At 45.9% G+C, this 14,467-nt stretch overlaps 1 protein-coding gene across 6 annotated transcripts in view; it reads left to right on the top strand.

The window, feature by feature from the left end:
* The window catches only part of enc (encore), a 38,230-nt gene that overhangs the window by 9,708 nt on the left and 14,055 nt on the right, over window positions 1-14,467 (top strand). For 3 of the 6 annotated variants that reach the window (XM_012365570.2, XM_067356551.1, XM_067356552.1), the window contains exons 1-2: window positions 9,623-11,358; window positions 13,690-13,896. The exons of 2 other annotated variants lie outside the window; for them this stretch is intronic. In XM_012365570.2, the coding sequence (XP_012220993.2) occupies window positions 13,881-13,896 (16 nt within the window). In that variant the 5' untranslated portion in view covers window positions 9,623-11,358; window positions 13,690-13,880. Of the gene's footprint in view, window positions 1-9,622; window positions 11,359-13,689; window positions 13,897-14,467 lie in introns of those variants that run through there. One more of the 6 variants, XM_067356554.1, reaches the window with a different exon arrangement.

Genomic DNA, 14,467 nt, shown 5'->3' with positions numbered 1-14,467 from the left:
AGACAATCGACATATCTCTATGATAATTGCAACGTTAGACCAACTGCATACACACGTACCGCCGTCTCTGTTCGCATCGCTTTACTCTTCATAGGCGCCTACTGTCTGTTGCCAAGTGAAAAGTCTCTCACATTAGTTTATCGCTTCACTTTACGCTAAAATTTGTTTACAATTTGTTTAGATTTAATTTTGTACGATTTTATGCTGTTAATATCAACATTCCAGTCGGCTTTTGTAATATTATTTGTCGATAATTCTCTTGTCGATTGTTGCGATTCTAAAACAATCTTTGCGATTTGATTTGCGTGATGCACGTGTTCCCCTGCTTTCCGTCCTCACGTGTTGTTGTACAGTCGCGGTCAATATGAAAAGCGGTATAACATCTGAATAATACAAAGACGTAGAGACGAGGAAAAGAGAAACTTTATAAGCTTCTTAGATTCTACGAGAATGTAAGCATGGCTAACTTCAGTTGGCGAACACAGGGATAAGCGACAAGTTTTCTCATTAAAAATTGCGACGCTCGTTGGCGAAAATACTGGCCTGACATCCAACAATGTGAAGTCAGCACGAACGCGTTTACTCCCTTAATCAATTAAGATTTACCGTCAGTTTTTGCGGACTTTTTAATATATTACAAAATTAAATAGCTTAGATTAAATTAATTATCATATGATTGCGTATGATAAATAATTTCGTAAATTTTAACGTAATAAAATAGACAACAGAGAAAAATTGGTTTAAAAATAATGAACAAAAAGTATTAAAAGCATATATCAAAATCTGTTTGATTTTTATCTCAATGATAGATAAACGAAAAAGTTATAAGAATATATTATATATTTTTGTAAATATCGGCAGAGTATCACTTTTTTCGCTGTCAAGATTATGCCGATTATGGCTCGAGGATTATTGTTTTGCGCGCGTTGCCAAGAAGTTGCGAAAATCACTTTGACGTTAATTCTCGTAGCTAGTATTTTGGTCGACACGAGCCTACAGAGAGATATAACTTCTCGGCCGTTAGTCTTCTTGCTTCTCCCCGCGTGAAGCCAACTTCTTCTTTCATTGATGCTGGCGTCAGAGACTACCGTCTTGACGTAGACCTGAACGAGGGCCAAGTGTGATCATTCTCATCCGAGACGTGAGCCAACGTTTTTCCATCTTCCTCGAACTATTTGCAATGATAAAATGATTGGCAGTGCCATTTATTCGTCAGCGCGCTTACACAATGGCTTTCGATTAGATTATTTTTCTGAAAAAAAATCCAATTATATTATAATCTAATTATGAAGACATAACTGTCTTGTTATTTCTAATTAGCGCGACCTTTGGGAAGAAAAATGGAAAGAATTGTTAGAAAATATTTTATTGTGGAGTGATATTTTTACTTTTAACACGAACGCTCCATGAATTCTTTTTTTTTTCTGTTTTCAAGACATTCTGATTTATTGTGCACTCGGCGGAAAATCGCTTCAATATATCTCGTCTGTCAGATGTCTGTCACTTTCATGGCTTAATATTCATCGATAAATTTAAGTGTTGAACGATGTGATAATTACATGAAAAAGAATCGCTTTGAATATTTTTATTGTCGGTCTATCAATTCGCGGCGAATTCTTTCGCAGAACAGAAGCGTTTTTTTTTTTTTTTTTTTTTTTTTTTCATCGTTCAGCTAACATTTTTCGATCGTCAGTTCAATTGCAGCGAAATACAAATTACAACATTTTCCATATCGTTTTCGTTAATCGTCGAAACCATTCGGCTCTCGCAATAACGCCGGCGAAAGCTCGAAAAGATTCGATTCCGCGTGGAATTCACGCGGCGCGCGATTTACGTCGTTTAATGGATTCCGAATCGCGGAACCTGTCAACGTCGGGATGACAGTGAATACAACTTGTCAGCCGGGGAATGAAACGGCATGCCGGGCCGGTATTGATCCGCGCGGGCGAACACATCGGCCGCCCGGTGAAACCGCACACCTTTTCGCGCACCTGCCGCCAATTTCGGCGCATTCTTTCCGGGCGATCGTCCGCAAAGTTGTGTTTTGCATCGGTCGACCGTACCATTCGCCCTGATCGTTTTTCCCGGCGATCGGAATTGAAATTCGCCCGGAGAGACATCGAATCCGGTCGAATCCCCGCAGGAGCGAGATCGAACCTTCGGTCTATAGCGGTAAAAAGATAAACGCCGCGATATGATCGATGAGCGCGCTATTTGTTTGCGGAACAAGCGTCGGTCACGAATAGCGTGAACCGGGCGAGAAAAAAAATTCTAGACGCGAAAACTTCTCGAAATGACGCCGTAATACGCGCTGAAAAAATATCGCGTTAATAATACCACGCGGTTAATAGCACTCCTAATGAAAGGGCGGGAGAAGGAAGGAGAAGGAGGAGGAAGGGTGGTAAAGACGTCAGAAGGTTCTGTGCCTATCGGCGAAGGTATATTCGCGTACTCTTTTCCTCGCTCATTTTTACGGTAATTTGCCACAGACGCTATAATCGCCGACACGACTTTAACGACACCGAAGTGCCGACCCTCGACTGGAAAAAAAGCAACGATAAGATTAGCCAGGAAAGGATAACAGAGCTGAATCCATTTCGTTTTAATTTTTAGAGTGTGCAGTATACTTTTTATTGCAGTATCGTTCGCGCGGAGAGCGTATCGCTGGTGAAAGAGGCATGAAGAGCGAGGGGGAGGGGGGGGGGGGGGAGAAAAAAAGACGTCACGTCACGCGAGAGATCGACGCTCGTAGGCGACGCTAAAAGCGCGCCGAGACGTATATCCGTCCAATGGATGGATATGTGGGCAGTGATCGGTCGGTGTCGGGCAGCGCGGCGGTCGCGAAAATATTTTCATTATAAATAGCGGCCGACCGACAACGCCGGTGTGCGATCGACGCGGAAGGCGCGAGCGAGCCCGCTCGCTGATTTGCGGCTCTGAATGCCAAAGAGCGTTAGACTTGAGTTAGATCCGCGTGGCGCAGACTTTTCCGCACTTAAAATAGGCGAGGAGACCGAGATTTTTCGTTTTCTTCTTCCTTTCCACGCTTCTTCTTCGCCGTCGAAAGATCGACGTGCGAAACAAGCGAATAATAAATTAATAAGAAGTTTGAAAACACTCAAGTCGTTAAGCAATTTTTATGCTCTCCAAAGTGTTCCTTTCGACAATCTTTTCGATTCTTCGAAAGAAAAATATCTTTTGATTCGTTCTTGAATAAATTATCGTTTTCTACGATTGCCACGTTTTTCAACGCGTTTCTTTCGACAGCTTTTCGATTCTTTGAAAGAAAAAAAAATCTCTTAATTCGAAGGGCAGTCAATTGAGCGCAGTTTTAAACTCGTTATCAGCAGAAAGTATCTCAAATCTTCCATATAATTCAGATTCTTTAGATTTTCTCTCAATAATTTAAATGCATTTTTTTTTTTCATAGCGCCCAGCTCTGGACAGTTGTAATAAATACTTGAGGCGAAAACTCTTCGCGCAAGCTTTTTCACTCTCTCGTATTTACTTTTCTCTCATTTTATCTGTTATTGATTCACTTTCCGGCGAAATTCGCTGGAGCCTGAAACTGATGGATACATCAGAATTGTTGCTTTGACGCATAAGAGAGCTCTCTTGACTATTTGCGTTCGGACGAGAGACGAAGTTCACCGTAAAACCGGAAGCGTACTCTCGCATAAAAGCAGCCGCGGTCGCCGGGGGGGGGGGGGGGGGGGGGGGGCGGATGAGCCCCGTCGGTCCTCGTCGTTTATTTTCTGACCCATTTGCCGATATATGGGTCACGGAGTTCAGCAACCCAGGTCGGGGCACCCAGGTCGACCGCTATAACGGGTGACCCGAATAAAATTGATTAGACGCCGACCGCTTTGTCGCGTCGCTCGACAATTTTATTTTCGGTTGCACCTCTCCCGCGGGGGGGCTCACGCATTTCCTCTCCCCCCCCTCTCTCCCCCCTCCTCCCTCTCACTCCCCCGCGCGGAATATCTCTCGCGCGAACACTTGGCGCGTGAATCATCCTCTCCCGTCGGCTCGGAAGCTTTTTCGAGTGAAACGATTTTCGCGATGTTCCGGGTTTTCGGATTCTACGCGTACGTATTTATCGCGCGCGCCCGCTTGGCACTGTCGCGCGCCACTCTAATTAGACAACTGTGAATCAAGGTGCATTATACCGGCCGTCACGATCTCGTCGGGGACATCTGCAACGCTTCGTTCCTGACCTCTCTTTTGCCATGGACGTAAGATGCATTTCAGCGCGCGCGCGCGTCCACAAATTGCGATAGAGAGGCAGAGACCATTCGTCTTGTCTCGTATCTCACCTCGTGACGACATCTGACGCATATTATGCACGGCTAATCTTCGTAGACAATGCCGAGACGCAGCTGTCGCAAAATAAACAGTCGCTTCGCTCTGATTTTAACCCTTTCGCCACGGCGAAGCGGAGGTTTGAAAATTTTCAAGCGGGTTTATCGTGGCACGCGTCCACGCAATAAAACTACGGCGCGTTTTTGGATAATTACGTTCCTTCTTATTGCTCCTGTCTTTCAACAAACATTTAATTGCTTTATAATAGTAAACCGAATGCAACTGCTGTCAGTAAATGCACTGTGAAGTCTGCACGCACGCTTGGTTTTTGGAGTCTTTTTCCCCTATTGATTTTTTGTGTTTTTTCTATTTTTCACCTTGTAATTTTTTTTTGGAGCAGACTTTGAGATAGAATTCCATTAGAATTTCATGCGATGTTTAATGCAGAGAAGAATTGAAAAATTCAGAACAGACATATTTAAAATATACACATATATTCAATGACAGGCATTTTATATGTGTTTATTTCGATTCTATTTTAACTATCCACAAAATTATAAGCCAATTTCCATGTCGAATTCTATCGCGTCTTCCAGATTAAAACTTGAATTGCTATTTAAACGCGCGCGCGCGCGCGCGCATCTTACCCTCTTAAAGTTGTCTTTCGCTCGATCTTTCAGCGTCTACGAATCGAATGAAGGGCAATTACAGTCGCTTTCAATAACGAGAGGATTGTAAACAAGCACGTCGTCGCTCCTAAGGTACATCTTTGCAGCGCGCAAAATCCGTCGCTCCGAAAATCCGAAAGCCGCAGCAACAGGAATGAAAGCCGTAAAAATTCCGAGATGTACAGTCGGTATATAAAGTCGGAAGCGATCCCTTGACTGCGTCGGGTTGCCGAATGTCAAGTATTTATCCGCGCGAGTAGCCGACGGCGTTCATACCGGACGAAAGAGGGGGGGGGGGGGCAGAGATATCATCCGCCGAGAGGAGAGTTGACAGCGGACTGCTGCTGCTGCCGCGAGGAGCTGCGCGGGGCGAGTTCAAAGAGCGGCCCGAGCGGATATCCTTATTCGAATGTTTAACTCTCGCGCGCGCGGCACGAGGGTGCCCGATGCGCGTCCCGTCCAGGGAGAGTAGGTCGTTTCCATGGCGACCAGGGGGTGCATCGGACCGGCACTCTGGTATCGCTGAAACTGAACACGGAACATCCCCTCTGAGTGGGCGAGGGGTTGCCGTGGGCGGCCTCTAACCCTCTTGTTCTCTCTCTCTCTCTCTCTCTCTTTCTCTCTCGCTCGCTCGCCCCATCCCGCGGAGAGGTCTCCCGCGGAACATCCTGTGTGCTTGTGTGCTCGCCGTAACGTGTGTTCTCTCTCTCTCTCTCTCTCTCTCTGCTTGCTTCCTGCCTGTACTTGGCACCTAGGTCATCTCTCCCGCGAAAATTGGGTTAGACCTCGGAATTAGGTGCCGCCGGCGGAGCGGAGAATCCGCCGGAGACGTTTGACTCGGAGAATGTGGCCGATCCGCTCCATTACTGCGATTGGTGTCGCAATATGCGCGGCGGTAAATATAATAGTCGGCGAACGACGAGCCGGCTGCATTAAGGAATTATGTAATTCGTTTGTCTCCAATTGATGACACATGAGCCCCCCGATCGTTGCGCAGACTTATCGAATCGATATTCTTTTTTTCTTTTTCCCGACGATAATTTGAAGAGGCTGCACGGCTAACAATAACGTAAATTGTATATAAATTACGATTAATATAAGTGACGCAGCTGAATTATGTAACTCATAATTGATACGAATTGATTCGTAATGAGTTTCGGAAATTGAGCCTCACGTGGGCGAGCGGATGGATAAAGTTTTATTCCTCTCGTTTCGCTATTTCTATTTATCGATTAGAAGGATTACTTCATCGAAATTGACGGTCCGCTGTATAAATTCGTTTACGATTTATCCCCGTTTATTTGGCGATAAACGACTGGCTGAATCCACCGATGTTGCACAAATCTATTCACAGCTATGCTTCTGATAAATGATCGGCTAAATCTGCGATGCTCTATAAATTCATTTGCATCTGTTTGTACACAGTTTCTCGCGACTTTGAGATCTAATTTTACCCTAATTCCATTCGTCTGAGAATGGCGCGCGTTCGATAAACTCCCGAGTCGAATGTCTCAGCGTCGCGTTACTGTTGGCCAGTTAATAATCGCGACGGCAGAATTATCCGATATCTAATTAATCACGGGCTTTGCCTTCTGCGACGGACGGGACGTGAAATCATATCGATCTCTCTCTCTCTCTCTCTCTCTCTTTCTCTCCCTCTCTCTCTTTCTCTCTGTTCCTCTCGCATCGCGTAAGCGCGCGGTCTCGCCTGCAATCGATTTCTATCACGAGAGGAGTTTTTAGGGTCGCGGGGAAAATATTTGCGCGGGGGTAACCGGGATGTCGTCGTCGTCGTCGTCGTCGTCGGTAAACCGAGAGAGCACCTCCTGCTCGCGTCCCGCACGGATCCTGATAAAATCAATCTCGCGAGACAATGTGTCTCTTATATCCGATTCGATATCTCTTACGTCGTTCGCCGATACGCGGCAAATGTTTTGCTCCGCGGAGCAAATTTTCAACCGCAGGACGACGTCGGGAAAGCATCTCGGGTGGTCGGTTAAAAGTTTCATTTCGCATATCGGTATCAATATTTGTTCTGCATCGCGCACGATCAATTCAATTAAACGAACGATATATATTTTATACCGCTCCCGCTTTGCCCGAGATGACGCTCTTATTTATTGTTCGGATAAATTTATCCAACGCTTCATCCCCGCGCGACGTGTGCGCGGCGCGAGTAAACGAGACGAGGATCCCGTGCGTGCGCGAGTATGGCGGCCGAATCTATATCCGGCATATTCGATCGGGACACCCTGTATTATTCCAGGGAATACAGGGGTACACGACCTAGTTACGCTTGGGCGTGTTATATGGGTCATAGACACCATTCGCACTCTCGGTTGCACGTGCGCGCGCACACGCTCTCTCACGCGTGCCGACCGCTGCACTGGTTCACGGGAGCAGAGCGACTCGCGAATGTGGGACAGGAAAAGGCTTTGTCACCCCCGCTTTCGCCGTTTTCGTGATTAACGATCAAATACGTGCTCCCAAGATATCAGTCCGCGTATCCGCACGCGCGCGCGCGCGCGCGCGCGTTCCTTCTTTCTCTCGAGAACTATCGGAAATTTTGATAACGAGGAATCGAGAGCAATTCTGTCTTACTCTTTTCGCGTGGAAACTCGGAATTTATTTAGGTAATTATATTTATTGCAAATAATAATATTTGCTTCGCTTGTGCGCGCTTTTTTTTCTTTTTACATTCGCGGTTCTTCCTCGCGATTTAATTCTGTCTTCTGCGATTGCGATGAAGGAAAAGGATAATGGAAGTGACATCCGTCTCTCTTGTCTGAGCTGAGAATCCATCAACATCCGGTGAATATCGGAAGACAGATTGCGGTAAAAGGCTTTAGATCGAATGTCGTTTCAAAGCGAACGTAAACCTCTGTCTTGTAAATTGCATTGCCCTGATATTTAGTATTTATTGGAAAAGGTTTGATTATCATTTAATTATTAATAGTTAAATCAGCTTGTTAATTTTTTTTCTCGCATTTTCCCCTTCTAAACTTTTTCCCCAAAGTTTACAATACCATAATTATTGATCGAGTAAAATTTACTAAAATTTTATAAAATTCATTGTTTATATATTTTTAATATTTGTTAGACCGATTTCGAATTAAGTAATACATTTTTGAAAATTAAACTTTTATTGCATTAATCTTTTGCGCATCAAAAGATTAAAGACCAATGCCTGTTCCGCTCGATTTTTCTAAAGCCTGCTTTAGAAATTTATAATTCACGATGAAATTCGAGATAGAAATCTATTAATAATGCAATAAAAAATAGTCGAGAAATCGAAAGAAAATGTGAATTATTAAATGTATGTATTACACATTTGTCTATTTTAATTTTTCAAAATTCCCCTGTGCCTAATGCACATGAAATTCGAATTCCGTTGTGAATTATAAATTGCCTGGATTTCAAGCATGCTAAGCGTCAATAATACATTGCACTTTCAGTTTAGGATTTTTCGGGTCGAACATATCGATAAAACCTGATAATAATCGATGGAAAATCCACAGCCGCAATTTTATTAAATAATTTATTTATTCCACGAGCTATTGATATTTTACACTTAACATTTTGCACATGTCAAGCTATTCGAGATGCTAAACTGTCAAATGCAGTCTTGAATCACGACGCATGATATTTGTGCGATGACCCGAAAAGCCCTAAACCGGAAATATAAAAGGCATTATTGACGTTTGGTATAATAGAAAGCACGTGAAGAATACGCGCATACAAAATACACATCGCACACATGCTTCGCGCACGTGTGCATTCCGCCCTTTTCAAATACACCCCATGTGTTATATGTCGTGCGAAATTATAAATAGATTTCTGTCGCAAATTCGGCCGCGTGAGTTTTAAACCGTCGTCGGGGAAGTCGCTCCCACGAATCGAAACCGTCGGCAGGAAGCTCGGCTTCGGTTTATCCCGAGAAGGGCGCCGAATCTCTCGCGCTTTTCGCGCACAATGAATGGAGCGTTTTCGCGCGATAAGTAGTAGCGGCGTTTCACAGGGCAGACATTCGGATTCTGCCGGAATAAAGTCCCAGGGTCGGCGGGGTGAAACTCGAGAAAGCAGCGTGTAACTCGGCGTACACCGGGTATACACGGGTGGACACGCGCGCACGCGTGCACTCCGCCGACACACGTCTCACTCCCCCGCTCTCTTTTCTCTCTCTTCTTTCCTTATCTCCCTCGCTGTTATCACCCATCTCCGTTCTCCGCCGCTGTTCTCCGCGCTTCACCATCTCCTTCCAATCATCCCGATCGCTTTCCCTCTCCCTCCCCCCGATACCCCTCGTATCTCCGTCCGTGATGCCCGCTGGCGATGGCGATGTCTCTGTCCTCACCCTCTCGCCCCGTTATCGGATCTCTCTGTCTCTATCGCTCTTGTCGTGATTTCGCCTCTCTCTCTCTCTCTCTCTCTCTTTCGTTCTCGCTCTCGCTTCCGCGAGCCGAGACTTTGCGTCTCCTTTTCCCTTTCTCTCTCTTTCTCTCTCTCTCTCTCTCTCTCTCGCCCTGGCTTCGTGACGCTCCCGTTCCCTCTGACGTGCCGTCCACCCCCTCGCCGCTCCCTCCTCGACCCGGGTAAGCCGTGTGCCGCGCGCGCGCTTCAGTCTCTCGCGCAAAGCGGTCCCGCGGCGACGCGACGCTACACTCGGCGGTTTGCTGCTGGTCCAGGCTCTCGTCTCTCCTCGCCGAATCTCGGCTGCGGGACGACCGCGCGTTTATCGCCACACATTTCCCATCGTACGCCGCTTTTTCTTCCGTCGCCCGGCGGTTTCTCCGGTTCCCCGCGGAACACACGGCACGTAGAAGTCGGGAAAAACGCGGCGAATTCCGCGCGCGTGAGAAACGCGAGCGGAAAGAGCAAGAGAGAGAGAGAAAGAGAAGAGTTCTGCTATTTTCGAGACGCCGCGGAGCCTTGCCAAAGCGTGGCCCGCGAAAAAGCGAGAATCGCGGCCGGAAGGTCGCGCGACGGTCCGCATTTCCGCTCGATCGATCCCCCTCGAGATCGTCGATCGACCGCGAGAACAACGATCACGCCGACGTGCGCCGATCTTGGGGCATCGGACGGAGTTTCAATATCGATATACAACTTTCCTGTGAACCGACGATCGACGATATCTCGCCCGCGAGATCGCGATCTTGTGACAACTCGCGGAGGAATCGCGCTCGTGGAAATAACGGCTCGCCGATAATTCCGTTTGTCGCTCGGGGGTGTCCGGGGGGGTTGTCGATCCACGGTGTGCGGCAGCTCTATCTACTTAATTAATCTCGTTCGCCGTCGGATAAAGCCGTCGGCGTGAAAATGTCGTGAGAGAGCGCGGCAACAAATTGGACACTCGGCCGTAAAACGGCCGATACACGTTGACGCTGCTTGCCGTAACAAAGTCATCACTCGCGCGCGCCTGCCCCTTCTCGGTGAGGTTTCAGTGCCCGGTCATATTTCCCGCTCGCGGGCGAAGAGAGACGATATCCCGCGGGCGCTTTTACGAGCGGGACGCGACCCTTAGGACTCCCCCGTGGTAATAGCCGGGCGACATTGACGAGGGGGGGGGGGAGGGAGAGACGAGGAGGAAGAAAAATCGGCCGCTGTGCTCCGATCGGTAAACAGCCTTCGGTTCGAGTCGCTTTTACGAGGCTGGCCGCGTTTATCGGCTGTAAAATACACGCGGCTAGTCGGCCGATAACGCTTCGCTAAATCATTTGACGCGTTTATGAGATAAGACGAGTGTTCGGGTGGAAGAAGGGAAATTGAGGAGAAGGACACTGATCGATTGATAAACACGGTTCACGATTCAACGAAATCGAGTGGGTCTCGCACTCTCTTTTTTTTTTTTTTTTTTCGGCCGACCTGTGGCGCGAGGAGAAGCCGAGAGGAAGAGTCGGGAGGGGGCGCGATCGAGTCGATCAAGGTGATTCGATCGGCGGAAAGCGGGTGAAAGTTCGGTTGAATGAAGACGACCGGAGAGAAGAGGCGGGAATGAAGATGAACGATGCGCGTGTCGATCGATAGCCATTGAGAGTACGCGCGTTTGTTTGTGCACAAGGACGCGGAGGAAATAAAAATAGAGGATATCGGGAGAAAAGGGGCGAAAACAAAGGAAGAGGGAAGGAGAGCGCGCGGAGGTCGAGGAAAGCGACGGGAAAAATGCGAGCCGATCGACGGCGATCGAGAGCGGCTCGTGATCGGCGCGCCGCGACCGAGAATGGAGGATAAATTTATCCGCGTCGCGCGCGGGGAGGAATGCGGCAGAAACGCGAGGAGGAAGAGTGTGCACGGAGTGTACGTAGTCGCATTTCCGGTTTAAATTTAACTGGGCGATGATTCGCACGCTTTCGCAATTAGCCGCCATGGAGACCACCGAGCTCAACTGGAGGTTTGTTCGACAAAGAGCGAGAGCAACTGAAGAAACAGTTCTTATCGTGTCTGGCTTACTCTTTCCTGTAAATTGCAAAACTGACGACTCGCTATTTTTCGCCTTTCCATTGTCATCCGCATCTTTGCATAATTTAGCGCCGTTTTTCTACTCTTTGAATAATTTAGCATAAATCAAGTAGATGGGAAAAATGAAAGCGAGTGAGAATCAAGCGTGATTTACAAAATGCTGCATGCACAATCATTTTTCTCGTCGAATCTTCAACTGATTAAATTTTGAACATTAATATGTCGGCGAGAAACTATTTGAGCGCGACATATTCAAGTTTGAGGAAAATTAAGAAATTTTGTTTCTCGAAAACTAACAGTTTTCATTTAACATTGAACTAAAGTTTGAAAATTATTTTCCAAATACAGTAATAATAGCACGAAATACTTAAAGCGACATGTGAACGGATGCGATCAGTGCGCTTTCAAAAAGTTCACCGCGGAGGCAAGTAGAAGGAAAGAAGGACCAAAGTTCTTCAAACTTTGTCTACGCGGTTAGTAAATCGAATTACTGTACAGCGCCTCTCAATCATGCTCAACTCCCATTCGCCTTTATTTCCTCCATCCGACTGTACATCAAAGAGCCACTTTCAGTTATAATTTAACACATAAGTCGTTTTCATATTAAACTTCAATTAGAGTCGACTGAAATCTACTTAATTTTTCGAAGCAGAAAGAGCGTAGAGATTGAAATTTCTTGGCTGATTTTCATCGGCATTTAAAGTGACGCTAATGTGCTAATTAGTCGGCGATTGATTCACGAATCAGATGTCGCATTATTGGGAAACGATAAATAAATTGCGCGGGGGCGCAATTAATCAAGCATGCTGATGCCTGCGCCACTCATTTTATTGGCTACATTCGTTCGCGCGGAATATCACGTTTATTTTGCGCCGTACAATTTCGAGTACGATTTCCCCCGCAGCGTTTATCCCCCGATCGGATTATTAAAATCGTGTAAAGGACTTTTTGACGAGAGTTAATTATCGTTCGTTGTGATATTCGTCTGCGCACGACGTCTTCGTAAGACGATTGACGCGTTACGATAATGTCGCAATAATTCCCGCGTTTAATACGTAATAACGTGTCGCTGGTAATATTTGTCGATCGCGTTGTCGTACGCGGGAGTGTTCGTACGGCAACTCCATCATTAAATAATCGGACGGACGGATCGCGACAAGTGACTCATGGTGTAACGCAGACCTATAGAGCCTTGTGATTCATAGCCGCTCGCCGTCGCAATTGAATAATTACATGGAGTTTTGCGTAAAAGACAACAACGTGGTCTTCGCCGCCGAGTTCGCGATAAGCGAAGCTCTTTTTTTACATTCTTATATAATAATTATGTAATTTTTTTTCCTCCGTCGCTTCTCTTTCTTGGACAGCGAGCGTTACACCAGCGAAGAGAGTGCAAAAAATTATTCAACAATAGTACAATTAGCTTTGAGAAACTCTACAGTGAATCGCACGCGATTTGTACCGTCGCCGTTTTTACGCGACCAATTAAACTCGATGAATCGAGTATCGATGGATAGAATAATTCTGGCTCTCGTTTCAGCTATATAAGTACTGCATTACGATGAAGTTAGTTGATTATTTTCCCTCACCGTGCAAAATAAAATCATTCTTCTTTTGCACGCTACCGCTCGCGTTCGATATGGATTGAAAATGTATCGAAACTCCACATTTTATTACCTTGCATTAGTAAATATGTGTACGAATCAATCCGCATGCATCGTGTACTTCCATCGAAAATGAACGGTAGCCATTTATTAACTTTTTCAGCCCCGAATTTAAACTGCCGTTAAAAAAATCATTTCCTTTAACGAATAAAATAATGAAAAATGTTCCCTTTTATTTATTCTCAGCAACGAAACAGCCGTAAAATTTCATCTTTATTGAAAGCATGAATAAACATACATTCAATTTTCTCGAGAGTGAGCGTTCCACGTATGATACATTGAAATTTGCAGAGAATTAATTTACGAATCTTCGCATCATTGAATACGCGCGACGAAGCGAATTCAATTCATTTTTCACGTACGAAAAGCCAGGGGAAAAAATGGACACGATTTCTCGCTTTTGACGTCATAATTCGATATGACTGCACCGGGGGAGCTTCGAAGCTCGCGCGGCGCAGGGTAGCGCGAGGGTTTAAGCCTCGCTTTTTATCATTATCTTATTTATATCTCGCGGGGTGCGAGGGGGAGGGCGCGGAAATTCCACGAACGCGTCTCACGTTCCCCGTACGAGAGCGTCACGAGCGTGTTGTGTCTGCTTACAGAGCGTACGATGTCGGAAGGTGGACGTGCAGTGATCTGGCTCCTAGTATCAGCCCTTCGTGCTGCACGTCACCCGGAAGATTCGCGTACTAACCGACCTCTGAGTTGGGCACCTGCGTGTGTGCGTGTGTCGAAACCACCCACCGGTTGAAGGGTGTAGTACCGCACCGTAATTCCATGACGCATTTAACACATGGCCCGCCTGGAGAGTAAGTGTGCCTCTTTCACCGCCCACGTCGAATTTTTTTTTGTTCTTTTTTTTCCCCCTTCGTCTTCCCGTTCCCCTTTTTCGCGTAATTTTCGCGAAAAACTCGATTTAATGCCACGTGTGTACTCGAGTGTTACACATGCACGTATTATATGCACACGCACATTTGCACAAAGGAAACGGAACAATCGGGAGCGTATCGGAAATACTCTCTTCGGAGTTCATTCGGCGATGAATGACGCGAATTATCGACTCAATTGATGTAAGACTGATCGATTTTGTGGAACGGTGCATCGATGCCTGTTGTTTGTCAATCTTGTTGTTCATCAATATTGATAAATTCCGCTGTAGAAATGTCACCGGCAGCCACCGCACGGCTAAATGCGCACGTATAGTAGTTACGTCACAGTAGCACAGATTATTTTGCACCCGATTGAAAGCATTATTAATAAAGAATTATAAAATTTTATTGTTGATAGATAAGCGTTTATTTTTTATTAAAAGATTGCAAAATTTTAAATCGTAATAAATATAGTAATAGACTGTCGTCACAATTCGTGATTTTCATTACA

The sequence above is a fragment of the Linepithema humile genome, chromosome 6, assembly GCF_040581485.1.
Source record: "Linepithema humile isolate Giens D197 chromosome 6, Lhum_UNIL_v1.0, whole genome shotgun sequence".
NCBI lineage: Eukaryota > Metazoa > Arthropoda > Insecta > Hymenoptera > Formicidae > Linepithema > Linepithema humile.
The sequence above is the reverse complement of the archived record's forward strand: the minus strand, read 5'-3'. Positions and strand labels throughout refer to the sequence as shown.